The following is a 13329-nucleotide window of genomic DNA, read 5'->3' on the forward strand; positions in this document are numbered from 1 at the left end:
GCCAAAATTTTTATGAAAGTGTCAAATCCCATTTCTTAGACCAATATACATGTTTCCTAAAACATCTGTTCAGCTCTTGCGTGGTACCTTTATGTTGCCTTACTTAAGCAAAAATGAAATTTAAGGATGCCAGTTTTGATATATTCTGAGTCCTTAAGGATGCTTTGAATGTCTAGCATGTACATGTCTCTTGAATTTGATCCTCTGTACCTTATATAATTGTTAGCTGAAACAAAGACAATGAAGAAATGATTTCCATATTCTGGATATAGTAAATAAGCTTGTGTTAATAGCAAAAAACACAAGATTCAGTTATTAAATTACCTCTTGACCAAAAAATAGACTACAAAGACCTGAAATAGATGTTTGGACATAAAAGAAATTAAGATTTAGCTTGACACAGTCCTCTATACTTATAAAATGAAATCCTTCTTTCTAGATGGACACATCTCTAATCTTTTGTTTCATAGATTTTCTTTTTTTACATTTTAGTTATTTATGATTAGTGCTAAATTCTATTTGTTTAATGTTTCTAAAATAATGGAATTATAAAATTATGTAGAGTATACAGTGTTAAAATCTATATAACTTACATCTAAATGATAAAAGAAAATACAAATAGTAGAGGACTTAACAACCAAAGTACACAGTATCAGGTTATTTAAATATATAGAATCTGTTTAAAAGTCAGACTTCTTTACCATATCACGTTTTTCAGTAAAGAAGTGTGAACTAAATTGGTTCAACTAGATGGAAAGCAAAATAGAGCAGGTTAAGACAAGTAGGCTGGATTTTTACTTTTATTAGCTTCTTGGACTTAAGGCTTTCCTTTTGAGTGAAAGTTTCTTAGAAATGGTGTTTAAAACCCTTTTAGATACAAGATTTTTCCTTTTCCAAAACCTGCTTTAACACATTCACAATAGGGCCATATTTGTATATGTCTCTATGAGGTGGCTTGAACCACCAGCAGTTCAAGCTGGTGGGAATGTGTTGGCAACCAAAACACGTGACTTTTGTTAATGACTTCATGAAAATATTGCTGCTAATATAAGAAGTACCATAAAAGCTATAATTTTTAATGTCATTTATATTAAAATCTTGGACAGGAATCAGTCCTCTCTTAGTCTGTGATTACCAAAAATTTAGCAAAAATAAAATTAAAAAATTTAGTCAAATTGAACAGCAAGTTCATTTTCTTCTCCACCGACCAAAACACAGTCATCGTTAAAAGAGGATTGGGATACAGTTGAAAAAATCGTAGTGAAACCAGAATCAGAATGTCTTTTGTAGGAGAACCAAATGATTGCTCCCAAAACTGTCAAAATTACTGTACTAGCAACTACCAAAGTTGCTATTAAAATGTGATTATCTGAAAAGGAAAAACACAGAAGAATATATGGGAAATGAAACTGTACAAGTATAATTTCATATATCAGTTTGAGAGTTTATCATAGATGAGAACAAAATTAAACATTTAGTACTGTCATGATTTTTATTTGTTAGTGTTAAAATGCCGAGAGCTACAGTGTGTTGCATTTTGCATTCATTTTAGCAATACTGTGTATTTTCAATATAGAACCCAAACTTTTTTCATGTGGACATATTGTTATTTCAGTCTGTTAATGACTGTATCATAACATATAATCATTATTGATTGCATGGCCACAGAAATACAGACAAAAAGTAAATATAACCCAAAAAACATAAATTAGAATGATTTATGGACTTACAGTCACAGTTACAACAATTAAAAGGCCCGTTATCCTACTGACTGCAGTAGGACAGCCCGTATTTATGCAGTCTGCAAGTGATCAGTGGCCAGGTTGCTACCAAGCCTTTTGTTGGCTAGCTACTTATTACTAAAATATGGACCAAGTCCATTGCAGGACAATTCATTGGCAGTATAATTAAGATATGCAGTATGTATCTGAAGGAAAGGGTAGTTCTGCATTAAATCTGCCACACAAATGCAAAAGAAAAACCTGTTGCTTCCTTGACTGAGCACATAATTGCTATTATCTAACATTCCCATTTTTAAAATGTAGCCAGGAAGTGGAAAAATCATCCTTAGCCTAATAAAAGAAACTTGAGGAAACTTACTACAAACATAACCTTTCCCTTTACTGTAATTTCTCAAACTTGTGTAACCCATTCTCACAACCTTCTGACCGCTGTGGCAAGAATCACCAGTTACCTTTATATAGTGAGGCATAAACACCTGGACACCTCAAGTCAAGCTGAGGTATCTAGACTGCTAGTCATACCACTTTGGACTTTTTCCCACTTGACTTCCCTGACACTTTTCTTTTTTCCCTTTATTTTTCATATTGCATAACACTCTTAATATCACTTATACTCTGTATGGTTGACTTCAACTATTCAAGTCTTTTATATAAATCTAGATAATTACATGTATAGTCAGTGCCTAACAGTGACCATGTGAGGGCCAGAGTACATAATCCATTTTAAAGCCTTGAACTAACCACAAATAATTTATTGAGTGCTAACTATGCATGTTTCAGACTGGTTTAACTTGCCCAAATGCATTCAATTAAGTGATGCTAAAAAGCCAAACCTATCTTTGTTAATGTTGATACATACACTTGGATAGCCTTTCTTTTCTCACTTTCTAATGCCTACTATAGTTACCTTCATGATTTAATTCTGGATCGTGTCCAGTAACTTTCAGTATACCTTGCTTGGCTAACTCCCCCTTTCTTTATGCTCACGCTCTGCATCCTAGTATATCCCTCCCTTCTAATACTCTTCAGGGTATATGAATGGAAACCTCCCAGTTTGCAAGATTGCTGCCAATATCTGTTTCAACTTATTTGCCCTACTGTTACATATTAAAAGTCAGACTAAAACCTAATGCTTATCTGTATAGAAAGCGTTCACTTTCTTTCTTTTCAAATATGACCTTATTGAGCCTTGCTTTAGTACCCTACTTAAAAAACAGCCTGTCTTCTCCCTACTTCATCCTTCTGCCTTTTTCACCTATAGTGTATATATCATCATCTGACACTTTTTTATCGTTTCATCCTTTCTACTAGAATTAAGCCTGAAAGCAAGTTCTTCTGTTCATTGTTGTCTCGGATGTGTGACTTAAGAAAGCCAAGCATCTAGTATTTACTGAATTATGCATCCATCTGTAGGTAATACAGATTCACATATATATTTTACTGAATTTAAAGATTAAAATACCCCTGTAATCTAAAGACCTTTCAAACACTGCCAAGTCTTTCCAACTATTCCTGACAATATTTTTCCCAAAGTGTATGTGTGTATAGTGAAAGTAGTTCAGAAAGGTACTTAATGAAAACTTTACTGAACCCCTGCCTTACTACTAAAATCCTCAATATTCATTCCTCAGAGGTAACTATTCTGTTGTCACATCTTGAAATAACATGGTTATGCTGCTTTTCTTGATTTGTTTAAATATTTAACTGAAATACATCTAACTACAATAGCATTAAGCACATTAATAAGCTAGGTATATCGCCACCATTCATAAAATTGAAATTACCAATTAACTCCCTTGCCCATGTCTTACAAACATTCTAGTTCAAAACCTATGGCACACATGCCACAGCAGCCTGTTTATTACTGAGAGCTCTAAAAGGTTCACCACCATTGCTGTAGTTTTTATCTATATGTGACCCGGTACCTCTAAGTAAAATCCTAAGTATAATCACACAGTTGTCTATTTATGACTGACAACCTAACATCCTCCATGTTAGAGATCCTAGGTCAGAATCTCTTTCCCTTCTTAGGCCAAATAACAATCAATCATTTGTATAAATAACATTTATTCATCTGTTAGATACTTAGGTTGCTTCCACTTTTTGGGCATTGGAAATAATGCTGCTAGAAACATGTTTTGAGTCCTTGCTTTCAATTTTTTTGGAATACATGCAGATGAGTTGCTAGGTCATATGGTAATTCAATTTTTAATTGAAGAGTTGCCACAGTGACCACCATTTTTACATCTCCACAATAGTGGAGTTTGCAGCTCTGTGTGTGTGTTAAATATATATATTAATCTAAATACAGTGGATGAGCATGGAGTTGTAAAAAAGAAATACAGATATACATGTAAGAAATGATGTGGAGAGGGTACTAAACTATATTAGTGAATTAAAGGGGCCCAGTAAGTCATATATCTCCAGCATCAACAACAACAACAAAAAAGATACACTATAAGGTTGAAAAACTTAAATGGCTCAAATAATGGTGGGATAATGCTCACAAGCATTTTTGATTTTTTGATTTTTTTGATTACCTATCTTTAAAAACGTATTTAATAAACCCTTATGGTTTATGAATTGTACTTACTATGAGGTAAAACTTCTAAACAAAACATGCTGAGCTATATCCACAAAAACAGGTAATGGAGTTTGACAAGGAAATAGAATATAGTATAAAAAGCTTCATTTCATGCATAACTGTGGTTATATTTAAAATGTCAAGTCATGCTAAATAGACTAGATTTGTACAAAAGTACTACTTTGTATAATTTTAAAAAGGAGTTTATATCAGAGTTTTAGCATGCCAGGATTTTAACAATAGGCAGTATAGACAAGAATAAAACAAAACAAAAAAAAGTGCAATACTACTTACCTGATAAGTATTTCTTGTCATATGGGACTAAAATACAAAAAAAAAAAATTTAAATTTTAAATATGCTTATTATAAGACATTTGAACACAACCATTAAAAATGAACACTTTATTGGCATAATATTCCTATTACTACTGAATTTAGTTTTGAAGACAAATATAAAGGCCTAGCAAAATGCATTAAACTTGACTGGTGTAAAAAATAAGGAAACTCAACAAAAAGACAATTAGATAAGGAAAATAAGAGGATTCTAGTTAGATAACCAGATGCTGAAAATGTGATAAAACAACTGTGACTTTACCTCCTTAGTGTGGATTTGCTCATTGTTTCTGATCTTTTGAAGTTACTATTCTGTAATGGTGCCCTGGAGTACAGTACATGAAAAGAACTAATTTTTTTAAAGTCAGATATTTGAAGTTGGTTTGCTACTACTGTAAAACTATGACAAATGTTTACATCACTGTGAAATTCAGTTATAGTCATGGACCCTGAGATGGCAAGTATAAAAAACTTGTGCAGTTTTAGATATTTTTTTAAAAAAATCAAAGGGGCTGGGGACTTAGCTCAACGGCATAAGCACCTGCCTTGTAAGCAGGCAGTCGTGAGTTCAATCCCCAGTACCAATAAAAAAAAAAAATTAAAAAAAAAGCCAAATATATTATTTTGGTTTACAGTTGAAGGACAATTCGAATACTAAGGATTGGTGTGTGTCACATGTCATGCATCCCAAATTCATAATTGAAATTGCTTTTTTACTGAGTAGATTTACTCTTCAGAATTGAACAACAAACTTTACTCAGTGATTAACACACAATATAAAAATATTGAGGAAGACAGACATGATGGTATACACCTCAATTCCAGCTACATGGGACACTGACATAGGACTGCAAGTCCTATGGAAACTTAGACGCTGGGAAACGTCCTGGGAAACTTAGACGCTATCTTAAAAAATTTTTTTTAAAGGCTCAGGATGAAGTTAAGTTACAGGGTGCTTCTCCAGCAACCTCCAGCACTGAATTCAATTTCCATTACAGCAAAATTTCAAAACAAAACAAAAATGTGTGTGTGTATGGGTGATGGATGGAATAAGATAATTTTGTTTATTAAAATATTCAGATGGATCAAGAGAAAAATGTGTTTGAAATTTCAGAATATAATATGAAGTATGTAATTTTTACTGCAGTATTTTTCTTTTTGCATAAACAAAGATGGTTCTTATAAAGAATCTAATTCCATGTAAATTAATATTGAAATTCTGAAATTCTACATGATTACCCTCACCACTTCTCAAATTGCATGCAATGAGGTTACATTTCTTTTGAGAAATACAACAAATTTTGAAGCCTTGGGCATTTAAACAGAATTAAATGATACCTAGTTCAAATGATTGGTCCAGCCTCTGGATGTAAAAGAATTATACATTGCTTTGCAAGAGACTTGAGAGCAAAGCACACTAATTTTGAAGTCTTTCTCTTTTTAATAAGGCACAATAATCTCCACAGAAAAAATGTTTGAAAACCTACTTTACTCTCTCTTACCCTCATAGAATGGAGAAGGACATTCAGTCCATACTTACTAGCTGCTTTACAAAGTGTTCCTTCTACAGTAGAAACTTCACAATTTCCTTTTTTCCATTCACCCGTCTTGGTATGCAGAAAACCACAGGTGTCCACTAGATCATCATCATCATCTTGGTCTGCCCAGTTATGAAATGTCATATTTGAATTATCAAACCACTTGAAGCTCGCCTCTGTCAAAGGATATTTTCAACGTCACGACAATTTTAAAAGGTGAAAGAATATTTCAAACACAGAATTCAGTTCTCAACTCGTCAGTACCTATTATATTAGGTTTCTCGTATTCTGTGAAGAGTACCCAGTACTATGACATGCACTGGTCACGTAAGTACCTTATGTGGATGAAATTCTTTTGTCATGCTCAATGTAACTGCAGCCTTCCAGATACTGTAATTTGCTTATTTAAAGCTGCACACCCAGGCAAGAGCAAAATCTAGACCATGAATCAAAACAGCAATGCTTCAGAAAATATAACTTGGTGTAAAGGGGTGCTGGTGTAGCACAGATGTGTTTATAGAGCTGTAGGGGTTTAAAACATGGCAGTGTCTTTTAGATATGTCCCATGCGCACATTTATTTACTGTTTCATTCATTGGCCATTAAGGCTGCTAAATCTGCCTGACCTTATTGAGGGCAATGTTGTCTTCAACCAGCTCTATTCCTTGTTGCAGTTGGAGAAGTGGAACCACACCTCTCATGGCTCTCATCCTCTTTTTGCAGCTGGTATATTTTAAACTCTGGGACAGATGATACAGTACGAGGGATATATCCTACCCATTCAACAGTTACAAACTCAAGCCAAACTAGGCTGTCTCTTAACAAAAAAGGACAACACAAAAATATTTTATATGTTCTATTTTTTAAATAATTTTCATAATATTTAACGTATTTCATACACTATTTGAAAGTCAGGAGGGAAAGGGATATTAAATGTACCATAAACAAGATGATGTAACCTTTCCTACATTAGTATATTTGAATAATATACAATGAGAGGTATGCCTCTCTAGTAAAAGGATTGATTCACTTATTTAAAAAAAAAAACTATAAAGATACAGGATTACAGGTGTGGGAAATTACTAAGGTGAATAAATTTTTTGCAGGATTAAAATTAGGAGATATAGTCTATGTAGAGACAAGCTTTTGAAAAGATTAAACAGCTATTGGTTCTTAAACATCCTATTTTTCAAAAAAATAAATGCTTTCATGGCAACAAATTTTAAAGTTTATATCTTTATACTAACCTTAATTTCATGTCATTTTTAAATGTTTATATATTTAATTTTTATAGTGCTAAAAATGTTTACATTATATAACCTTATAAATAATTTATCTTTATAACTGGTGACACTAATATTAACTCTTATGATCATGCCATATTATAAAAGTACATAAGAATACATTTTAATCCAGACAAGAGGATCAACTGTATCTCTCATTTGTGAAACACTGAACTACTCTGGGCAATACTATGATACATGTTACAGTTGCACACTGAAAATGCAGTACCTGGAGCCACAGGAAACAACAATTTGATGTAGAGAACTGAAGAACTGAAAAGCCCTAAATTTTACTAACATTAAAGAAAGAAAAACTTGCATTTCACAAGGTAAATATCCCTTACCATCTGTATCATAAAACATTCCTAGTAGGATATCATCTGGGGCTTTCCATTGCTTTTTCAAAGTATCCAATATAAAAGCATTTTCTTCTTTATTATGTATGCTTATCATGTCTGCTCCTGAATTATTTAGAGGGAGAGAAAAAAGCATTTTCCACAATCAGTTAAAGTCATGAGGTTATAAAATAATGAATTATATACATTTCACCTTTACATCTTTTAAAGGAGACCTTTTTTGGAAAATAGTAAGTTTACAGGAGGAAAGATAAAACAGCTAAAAATCAAAACATACCATAATGTTAAAGAGTGATATCAGAAACTGGATAGGTATAATTCTTTTATTTAAAAAAAAAAAAAGCTTATTTCAACAGGTAAAAATGCTCTTACACTGTTAAAACAATTTACTCTCACAAAAATATTACAAGAAATGTGTGATGACTCAAATCTGACTGCTAAAATAAGATAAAAAGCAGACTTTCAGATTTGCAGAATAGTTTTGTAGAATGATGGGAACTAGTAGGCAGCTACTCGGTAAAAACTAGTGTAACTTTTGGAAAGATTTTGGTAGGAAGTATCAAAAGCCCTTAAGATATCTTTGATGCAGCAATGCTTAATAATGTATATTCAGATAAAATCATTTTAAGCAATATATTAATTTGAATTTATGTTCACAAATTATAAACAGGCACAACTATCATATGTTGTTTATGACACTGAAAGACTGGAAATATTCATGATATAAGTCTAGAAGAATAGTTACCAAACTGTTAACAATGGTTACTTTAGGATGCTCCAATGTTTCTGACTTAAAATTTTTTTGATTTTTAAAAAGTTTCTTATATAATGATCATGCATTGTGTCATGAGAAAGTAACTTTTAAAGGAAAAATAAGATAACTTTAAAATACTCAGTACTTAAGTCAGAATTCAGCAAGGTTCTCTTGAGTTTGTAATTTTTTAAAAAATTTGATGGCTTTTTAAAATCAGCTCCAGCTGCTATGACCCCTTGTCTGTTAAATGTCGTGTAGACTTGTAATCTGTTGTATCCTAATAATTACTAATGAAGGGTGACCAAAATGCCACTTTAGAAAAATCCTCAAGAGAAATATTTATGTTAATAGTTTAGGCTTGATAATCTAGAGATGAGTTTTTTATCCTTTTCTCTGACCTTGTGGCAGCCAATGGAACTTTCAATGATTTTAACATTGTAATCTAATTAAAAACTGAATAGACTTAAATTATTATGCCAGGCAATCTGACACACTTTCATTTTGTTAAGTGACAGCATAAATCCCCAAAGAATGCATATATTCAAAAAAATTTTTTAACAATGCATCACCAGTGACACTACCTATTGAGATATAATTTGGGTTTTTAATTCTTCCTGTGGCCTATGGTTTAGCTTATAATACAAAAAGGAAAGAATGAAAATATAAATGTTGCAAAGTAAGTTTTAGCTTCTCCTGATGAATACCATTAGCAGAAGAAAGAGCACATTTAACTAAACTGGCACAAAGCACTGAGAGTATTATAAATTCCGAAAAGCAACAGATGACTTATAGTTTATATCCCAATGATTAGTTTAGTTTTGCATGACTTTAAAACTTTTTTGAATATAAATATTGTAGTATTTCTTAGGATTTTTCTTCTTCAAACACAATTCATGCTAACTTGCTGTCTGAATCAAAGCCCAAATAAATAATTTACTAACCAGCTGGTTTTCTGACTCGTCTATGAAATGGATGTTTCTAGAGTGGAAGTAAATATGCAGGATAATCCAATAAATGGATTATTAAAAATGTATGAGGAACTATTTAAAAATCAAATTAGAACCCAGGAATGGTGGCTATAAATCCCACCTGTAAATTCTAGCCACTTGGGAGACCAAGGTAGGAGGATTTAAGTTTGAGACCAACCTGGGCAACTCAGACCCTGTTTCAGTTTAAAAATGAAAAGGAGCTGGGAATGTAACTCATTGCTCTTGGAGTTCAGCAGAAAATAAAATCAGCAAGACAATCCAAATTGTTTTTCATGGTTGGGACTAAACCCAGGAGGATCCTGTGCCTAATTTATAAATTTTAGCAGAAGAAAAAGACATACTGTTTTTAGGCCCAAATTTCAAAACAAATTTAGGCATGAAACAAATTTGTATGTGCACTTTAAAATTTCTCTTTCAACAAGTAAAGCTAATGCATTTCTAAACAACCACTCAAAATTCAGTCCACAGAGTTGCTTGGTGTTTGTCTTGGTTACTTTTCTCTAGTTGCTGAGACAAAATATCTAATGCCCAAAATTAAGGAAGGAAAGGTTTATTTAGCTCACAGTTTTTGAAGATTTCAGTCTATAGTCAGCTGGCTCCAAGGCAGGGTGGCATGGCTAAGGGGCAGCCATTCAGTTCATGGCAGCCACAAGCAACAAGAGTGAAAGGGCAAAAGAGAAAAAGCAAGGCTCTTTTTCTCCCTTATAATGTATGCCAGCTACTCGCCTCTGGGCAGGTGCAGTACTTGCACTGTCAATCCCAGCGCTAGACAATGAACCAATCATGAACACTACAGTCAGCTGCCTCCATGACAGTATGAGGCTGTGGGGATACTTAAGCCACAACAATGGTTTTAGTTTAGTTTTGCTTTGTTGAAGAAACTACATTTGAATCAAGTATTACTTTTTCCTTCTGTATAGTAACAGTTGATTAACTGAAACAAAGCTGGACAGTAAACTTTGATGTGGTTCATGCAAGTTAACACAGATATAGGAATAAGTCTTTGCTTGTACCTCTAATATTTATTATTGAAATTATGTTTATGTCTAAGTATAATATATGGAAATTATTTTTAAAAGATAGAAAATAATTATAGGGGAAACTTCATTTTAAAAAATCTTGTTAGACCAGCAAAAGTGCTATTAGTTTATTCAACTGCCTTAAAACTATCTTTGTACATCAAATTTTCTTTTTTTTTCTAAGCCACAGTTCATCATTTAGTAGGTAATAATTTTTGAAAGGAAAATATATACTAGAAACTTTATGCTAGAATTTTACCATTAAATATGGTTTTAATTAAACTACATCCCAGTAGAACACAGTTTTGTGTACAACATTTGATTACCTTCCAAAATGTTATATTCATGGGTTGTCAGAATTTTCTTTAAGGTAAAGGGCATATCTGAATGCTGGACTTGTGAATATGCCTACGAAAAACCATTAATAAAATGAAAGAGGCATTAAAGTCTCCTAAAAGGTATCCTTAAATAACTGAGGAATGTCATGTGTCACCAGCTTACTTAGTTCAGTTGAAAAAAGATGTGAACTTACCACGTTTTAGTTTGAGGTAAAGAACATCACAGTTAGAGGATAAACCCAAGCATGTACTTCAGGCCAAAGAGTGAAATACATAAACTGCATTTACTCCAAACTTTTCAAAAACTAAGTCTGAGGATGTAGCTTAATAGTGGAACATGTGCTTTGCATATGTGAGGTCCTGCTTCACTCCTCAGCACTTGCAGAAAAAAATTTGCTAGGTGTGGAAGCATAATCCGGTAGTCCCAGCTGTTGGGAGACTAAAGCAGAAGAACTCAGGTTTGATGATAGCCAGGGCAATACAAGCAAAGACCTTGGCTCAAAAAACAACATTTAACCATTGAGAGAACCTTCTGCCAGGAGCCAGTGAAAGCTGGGAGAAGCAACCAGTCACACCCTTGCTTGCCCACCTTCAGGGAAGCTTCAGTGTAACTGCCTGGGTCCAGAGAAGCCTGCCCTGTGCTCTACTGCCTCCCTGGAAAAACCCAAGGGTCTGGCCCATTTGCCTATACCACAGAGGATCAGCCAACTTGGGAAGCATATGGGACCTCACAATTGGCTCATTCAGAGGAACCCAGGAAGATGTCAAGACCGAGGAGAAAAACGCAATCTCAGACCTGCAACCCATACAGAGTAAGTCTAGGAAACATAGACATGGAATAAAATGAAAATTGCACACTTGAAATGTCTCAAATGATAGCAACTGAGGTTAAGAAACAACTTTATGCCTGCCTGGCAAGGGTAAGGTCCTGAGTTTGATTCCCAGTGAAAAAAAGAAAGAAGCAACTTCAGAATATCTCATGTAGAAGAAGAAATGACAACCATAATGAAAGGCTTGCTGAGCATATCTGAAGAAGACATAGATTAATAAAAAGAGGAACATAAAAATGATGGAAACCTTGAATGGACAATATAGGACAGAATTAGAATGAATGAAACAGATTCAAAGAGATATACAGGAAATTAAATCTCCAACTAAAGCTGGCAAAACCATTTCAACAAAACTGAAAATAGACTTTTAGACCTTGGAGACTGGATTGTGGCTAGCGATCACAAAAGGAAAGATCTCTTAAAAATAACAAGGGACCATGAAATAACAATTCAATAGCTGCAAGATAACACCAAGAAAAATAATTTAAAACTGATGGTGTCAGCAAAAAAAGCAAGAGTAACACAAATGATACAAAAAGACTATTACAGAAGTAATAGCAGAAAACTTCCCAAGCATGGGAAAAGGACCTCACATTGAGATAAGTGAGACACATAGAATCCAACTATCCACATAACCAAAATAAATCTACACCTAGACACATAATAATCAAGATCCAAGAAATTTAGCACAAGAACAGAATATTAAAAGCTGATCGAGAAAAGAAAAAGATCACCTATAAAGGAAAATCCATCAGAATCACGGCAGACTTCTCAACACAAACCATCAAGTCAAGAAAAGCTTGAAGTATTTCAATTCCTGAAAGAAATAAACTTCCAACCCAGACTGATGTACCCCACAAAACTATCTGTCAGATTTAATAGAGAAATAATATACTTCCATGACAAAGAACAACTGAAGAAATTCATGACCACCAAACCAACCCTACTGAAAATACTGAAAGATACTCTACAGAGAGATAAAAATGACCACAGTTCCAAGAACAACAGAAAGAAATCACCAAGCAAGGCAGCAAGTAAGCAGAGGGGTGCAATAGGGAGCCAACAGCAGGAAAATAACATGACAAAGACAAGCGAATACATATAAGTCATAACCATTAATGTAGATGGCCTCAATTCACCAATAAAAAGAAACAGTGGATCAAGAAACAAAATCCTTCAATATGCTGTATACAAGAAATATGTTTAACTTGAAAGGAAATTCATAGACTGAAAGTCAACGGAGAGAAAACAATACTTCATGTGACAGGAACCAAGAAAAAACAAGGAATAGCTTGCCCATCAAACATAGAATGGATAAGAAAGTTATGGTATTTTTATATAATGAGGTACTACTCAGCTATAAAGAAGGATAACCTCCAGTCTCTTGTAGGTAAATGAATGTAACTTGAGATCATGCTCAAGGGTGAAATGTTTTGAACACACACGGATGAACAATATGTTACAGTATAAAAAACTGAAGGAGTTATTGAAGTGCAAAATGTATAAGATATTGTGACAATGAAAGATATATGATAGATTATACTTCTAATCTCTATTAGCTCAA

General features: G+C 33.4%; 1 protein-coding gene across 1 annotated transcript in view; it reads right to left on the reverse strand.

The window, feature by feature from the left end:
• Positions 1-787: 787 nt before the first annotated feature.
• The window catches only part of Cd302 (CD302 molecule), a 30945-nt gene continuing 18403 nt past the window's right edge, over positions 788-13329 (reverse strand). The window contains exons 3-6 of the mRNA XM_005007676.4: positions 7824-7940; positions 6200-6373; positions 4621-4647; positions 788-1369 (exon numbers count right to left, since the gene is read on the reverse strand). Of these exons, the coding sequence (XP_005007733.1) occupies positions 1167-1369; positions 4621-4647; positions 6200-6373; positions 7824-7940 (521 nt within the window). The 3' untranslated portion in view covers positions 788-1166. The remainder of the gene's footprint in view (positions 1370-4620; positions 4648-6199; positions 6374-7823; positions 7941-13329) is intronic.

Source organism: Cavia porcellus, unplaced genomic scaffold (genome assembly GCF_034190915.1).
Source record: "Cavia porcellus strain 051 isolate PalLab524CR breed Dunkin Hartley unplaced genomic scaffold, mCavPor4.1 scaffold_12, whole genome shotgun sequence".
NCBI classification, from domain to species: domain Eukaryota; kingdom Metazoa; phylum Chordata; class Mammalia; order Rodentia; family Caviidae; genus Cavia; species Cavia porcellus.